Here is a 6,172-nt window from a genome sequence, read left to right on the forward strand (position 1 = left end):
AGATTCCAATGAATATATGACACTGCTTTTTGTTTTCAGTACTCTCTAATTGTATAAATTGTTTCTAATATTTGTATTCACACCCTCACGTGCACAATTATTTATACAAAAATTCACATACGTGTGTATATATATGTATATATATGTACACACACATGTATATATATATAAATATATATATATATATATATATATATATATATATATATATATATATATATATATATATATATATATATATATATATACACGCGCGCGCACACACACACATATATGTATGTATGTATGCGTGTGTACGTGTGTGTGTGTATAAAATCTAAAATCTTACCATCACTATTGACAAACTGTAGCATGTCTGTTTGTGTTCGTGTATGTATGTGCGTGAGCTTGCGACTGTATGTCTGTGTGCATGTATATGTGCATATAGATGTCTATATATATATACACACACACATATATATATATATATATACATATATAGTATATATATATATATATACATATATACGTATATATATATACATACATTGATACATATGTACATACATACGTACGTACGTACGTACGCACGTGCGTGCATACATAGATAGTACATACATAAGTACATACATCTATAACTTGCAAGCTCTGAGTAATTTGCTTGTATGTGGAAATATGTTATTGAGTAAGGACTCTGAATGTTACTCATGGTTTTATATATATGTTATTGTTATCATTAGAGCTTGAATGCTGAGTATATTCACCATTCCGAAAGTATAGATTCAAAGGTCATCGATTTTTATGAACCGAACTACACACATACACACACATACATGCCTACATACATACGTACGTAGGTATATCTGTGTGTATGTGTGTATATATATATGTATTTCTCTCTTTATATATATATATAAACGTGGGTCAGTATATGTATTTCTTTGTATATGTTCCATATGTTCCTTGTGTATATTGTTGCATTGCCACAAACACGTATGCAATGACGTAGCAATATCCAAAGCTATCCACGTCGTTGTGGAAGTTTCGTATTTCACGATTGCTGTCGCAGCCACACATTAATGGTATTCATTATTGTAGTTGTCCATTAAAACGGACATTAATAATCGCTTAAACACCATGCCTCCCTCCATGTTATTGCAGACACATACTACTGTATGTCTGTGTGTATGTCTATACATGTATGCGTCTATCTGTATGTGTGTGTTTGTATGTGTATATGTTTGTAAGTACCTGTATGCACATGCAGTCATACACATGACTACGTATGCATTCCAGCAGGTGTGTGTTTGAATGTGTAAATGACGAATGTCCTTTTTTCTTGCAAATTTGAATATTGTTTTGCATGTTTATTTTTCCTCTAACTGTTCCATATTATATGTTTCGGTAAACCATGTTGGTGCAGTGTTGGCAATGTCAATTTGATACCGGTTTCTGGTATGTATGTATCTATACATTTTCATAAATCACTATGTATGTGTATAATTTACGGCAACGTATGCTCCAAGCTGATGTCTTTGGTCATTGGGTTAACTACAAGTAAGATAATCGTAGACGATACTGTGATCCCCAGAAAAACTCCGAAGAAAAATCGATCCATGACTTTGGCAATTTCCTGCCACTCTTGAATGAATTTTCTTTCTACCATACATCGGTCGTTCATTGCGATGATGTACCGAAGATAGCGCATCATTTCGTCATCAAAGGAGTTCTCTGGAGTCAGTATCGAATGTGTTTGTGCACTAACACCACTTGAGCTTGAGCAATCTGTTATCTTCTCATGGCCGAGACCGTTACAGCGCACTCCACAATGACTGTGACGATCTGAGCCATACGATTCTCTGGAAAGTTTTTCCATTTTGTTATGAAGCGAAGAATGGCAATAACGATTTGGGATAGTGTCCGTCCATTCCATGCAAAGGGCCCTTGAAAGTAAGTAGGAGAATTTTCTCAGCCAGTACGGCGGTCCGGATTGGAAACTACCACGGTGATGAAGGTTTAGGATGAAAACGGAAAATACCACGGACAGAGCACTCATAGCCATTATAACGGTCAGGTAAATTCCTACAAAAGAGAAACGAAGAAGGCGATTAAATGAAAAGAATCTATGGAGTTTTGAAAGCACAGATTAGGAAATGCATATACAGAAACATATATATATAAACGCACAATAAAATGAGAAAATAATACATTCCACATGCCGGACGTATTTATAAAGATTTCACCAGAATTTTCATTCCGCTAATCACCACCATCTATATCATAACATGATTACAATATAAAATTTAATTGACGTAATTGAAGTTAATTTCATAGCACGTTTACTCAAAACAATGGATTTGCCCTTTCATTGTAAAAAGTATGTGTAAGTAGGTATATACATACATATATACATACATACATACGTGCATACATACATACAAACATACATACATATTAACCAGTACTTTCATAGGATTTTGCTATCCCTGAATGAAGTTTGTAACTTTTAATTCTGGTTCTGTTATAAAATGCCTATTAGTTATCTAGCATAAGCTTTCGTAATAGCTTCACAATTCTAAAACTATTCATTCGTGATACGTGTGACTAGACAGCGATACGTCTGAAACAAGTTTTGGAGCCAAAACAGTGTGAAATGACGTACAGCTGTACTTCGATACCAACCAATGAACAAACATCCCCACAGATAATGACAGAGTTCTTCTGCCGATTTCATTTGGCAATGCTTTTAATGGCAGAGACGAATACAATCAAATTACATTCGATTTGCAAATGGAAGTTGTGTGACAAATATTTATATTTGGCAATCGTTCAAATAATTTTTGCCTAAAAGAGTATGAACCAGTGAAATTAAGTCATTTAATGCAATTTAGAGGCGTCGGGTAGATAACATTGAAGATATTCCGTGTAAATATTACGTAACCAGTAGTTTGCCGATACAAGGAGATGACATTTCGTACAAGAGTCGGGCTATTTAATTTCATTTGGAGAAAACAAACAGAAAGTAGAGTAAAAACAAATATATAAAATAATCAAAAATATACATGTTTATTTATGTGTGTGTGTGCATGTTTGTATATACATGTACGCGTGTGTTTGCGTTTGTTTATGCAGCCAATTGGCTGAGGTGAGACAGTGTGAAGTTGCTTTCCAGTAATCCTTCAATCGCTTTTTTTCTCGGTTCAGTTCTGGTGAGGTCAGCTTTGACGTCCATCCGTTAAGAATCGATAAATATAACCAACCATTCCTTTAATGTGAATAAATTCCCCTTCTCGCCATTTAGTTCTGACTGCCTCGTTGTCTGTTTCCTCCTCTCTGGAAGAAATCGAATATGGAATGCTGGCAGAATGGAGAGGGATGGGTTTTGTCAGGTCAGAAAGACACCAAAGTATGTCGGTTGTAACGACCTCGTCCTCATAATTCTACCAAGAAATGGAGCCTAATGAAAGTCAAGACATCACCACTTACATACATACACGCGCGCATACATACACGCGCGCATACATAAAAGTAAAGTCAGGAGGAATGAATATATTTAGTTAACCACTTGAAATGCTCTGTGTGGGTATGTGTATGCGCATGCGTATCCATCTGTATGTATGTGTTGTATTATATCATAGAATGGAAATGCAAATTCTTAATAAACCACAGTTCCTCTCAATAAGTTCTTGGCTGCAGTCGAGAATTCTACTGATTAGCACTGACTCCATAAATAGCATTTCACACTTTACTTGGTAAACGTTATCCCTCAGCGCTGTGTGTTTCTTAATCAACAGCCGCAAGTCACGTACAAATGTAATATTTAGCCAATGTTTCTATTATCTAAATCACTTTCCAACATATTCTCACATTTATTGATAGTCAACTTCCAAACAATTCAGTATAGATCTCTCTTCAACATCATGATCATGATCATCATGATCATGATCATCATCATCATCATCATCATCATCGTTATTATTATTATTATTATTATTATTATTATTATTATTATTATTATTATTATTATTATTATTAACAATACACTTCACAATTACGGATGATGACGAAGGGCATTGTATTATTTGTATAGTGTACCAATACATTTACAGACTCAGTGCTCGCTGAGTTAGGACAGGGAAAATATTTGAGATTTAGGGATCCAACGTTTTAGTGGAGGCAATTAATACTGTAATTAAAAGGGTGGCGATCTGGCAGAATTATTCGCGCGCCGGGCGAAAGGCTTAGCAGTATTTCGTCTGCCGCTACGTTCTGAGTTCAAATTCCGCCGAGGTCGAGTTTGCTTTTCCTCCTTTTGGGGTCGATTAAACACACGCACACACACACACACACACACACACACACACACACACACACACGCACACACACACACACACATATATATATATATATATATATATATATATATATATATATATATATATACACATACATATATATGATGGGCTTCTTTCAGTTTCCGTCTACCAAATCCACTCACAAGGCTTTGGTCGGCTCGAGGCTACAGTAGAAGATATGTGCCCAAGGTGCCACGCGGTGAGACTGAACCCGGAACTATGTGGTTGGGAAGCTAGCTTGTTACCACACAGCAACCACCACCAAGTCATGTTCTCTTATGTCATTACTGTCTCAATCTACGAAACTTCAGCATCGTATTTGAACCTGAGAGCAGCAGATATGGATGCATGTGTAACTAGATGTGTGTAGCATATCTGAATATTATCCGTTTAATGAAGAATGAAAAGAAACTTAGTAAGAAACGTGCCATTAGGCAAATTCCAGATTCCAAAGAATCATGTTGTATGACTGCCTGTCATATATTTAGATGACTGCCATTAGTTTTAGATATTCAAGTAAAGGAACCTCTTTAAATACTCTAACTTTGCGTTCGGTTTAGAATAAAAAAAAAAGGAAAAAAGTACGCATTTGAATTGGTTATAGTAACTACTTTGAGAGAAGCACATTAATATATAAATACATTTTTGGGGTACCTCCCCATGATTTCTATAAGTTCTTTGTACCTACCTGTCACTATAGGTATACGATATACATACACAAACGCAAAACATACACAGACACATTCACATACGTATGCAGTCGAAAAAAAGCATACACAAATATGTAAATAGTAGGATCTTTAGCGAGTTCTATTGAAAAGGTAACCAAACTAGTCGTGTATGAGTTAGCGTTTCTATGCGTATATATATATATATATATATATATATATATATATATATATATATATATATATATATGTATATATATATAGACACCCACTCAAACACATATATGTGTGCGTGTGTGTGTGAGAGAGAAGGAGAGAGCGTGCGTGTATGTGTGCATGTGTATATATATCTCTATGCATGAGCATGTGTGTATAATTGTGCATATATGTATATATGTATGGATGCGTTTGTTGTATTTGTGTGTGTGTATCAAATGTGACAGGAAATGAAGCGTTAAACACATACATATATAAATAGCTGGAGAACGAGAGAGAGAGAAAGTGAAAAAGAAAGATGGCTATTCTCTGATGCAAAGCTCTTTTCTCCATCATCGTGTATTAAACATATATTCCAGATGAAAATGTGAATGTTCATATGTAAAGTTAAATATTCTATATTAATGTTTTTGTTTTTTTCTGTTCGCCATATTCTATACGTATACATGTCAATATGTTTCTATCACATCCGGTACAGATCATCGAAAATTATGCAACAGTACTTTGGAGTAGAGAGTATTTGCCAACATAACATGGCAGTCCTGGTTTAGGACGAATGTTGCTGTAGTTTAGCCCCAAGAGACATCGTCTCCAACTGGCTATACGACACGTTCTGTGTCCTTATATTTTCGAACACGGGAATCTTGCTGCCGTATAGCCAGCTGGAGACGATGACTCCTTGGGCTAAATTACAGCAACATTCTTCCTAAACCGGGACTGCCATGTTATGTTGGCAAATATAACAAATATTGTGTTGAGCTCTTTCAAAGTAAAATCATTCTAGTTTGAATAGACTTTTCCTCAGGTGAAAAGTAAGGCAAACATTTGAATGTTACTGAATGTGTCTGACTTGGATTACAAAGTTATTCATTATCGTTTCATTATTTCATTAGACTTTTACCGTATAGCTGTATTCCATACATATATTAGAAAAACACATTTATATCTATTTGT

The 6,172-nt window shown here is 35.0% G+C and overlaps 1 protein-coding gene across 2 annotated transcripts in view; it reads right to left on the reverse strand.

Moving 5' to 3' along the window:
• Positions 1–222: 222 nt before the first annotated feature.
• Positions 223–6,172, reverse strand: part of LOC106884468 (neuronal acetylcholine receptor subunit alpha-10) — a 215,093-nt gene continuing 209,143 nt past the window's right edge. The window contains exon 8 of one of the 2 annotated variants that reach the window (XM_089361246.1): positions 223–2,061. In XM_089361246.1, the coding sequence (XP_089217372.1) occupies positions 1,484–2,061 (578 nt within the window). In that variant the 3' untranslated portion in view covers positions 223–1,483. The remainder of the gene's footprint in view (positions 2,062–6,172) is intronic. The other variant, XM_089361247.1, reaches the window with a different exon arrangement.

This window comes from Octopus bimaculoides, chromosome 12 (assembly GCF_046866305.1).
Source record: "Octopus bimaculoides isolate indiv1 chromosome 12, ASM4686630v1, whole genome shotgun sequence".
NCBI classification, from domain to species: domain Eukaryota; kingdom Metazoa; phylum Mollusca; class Cephalopoda; order Octopoda; family Octopodidae; genus Octopus; species Octopus bimaculoides.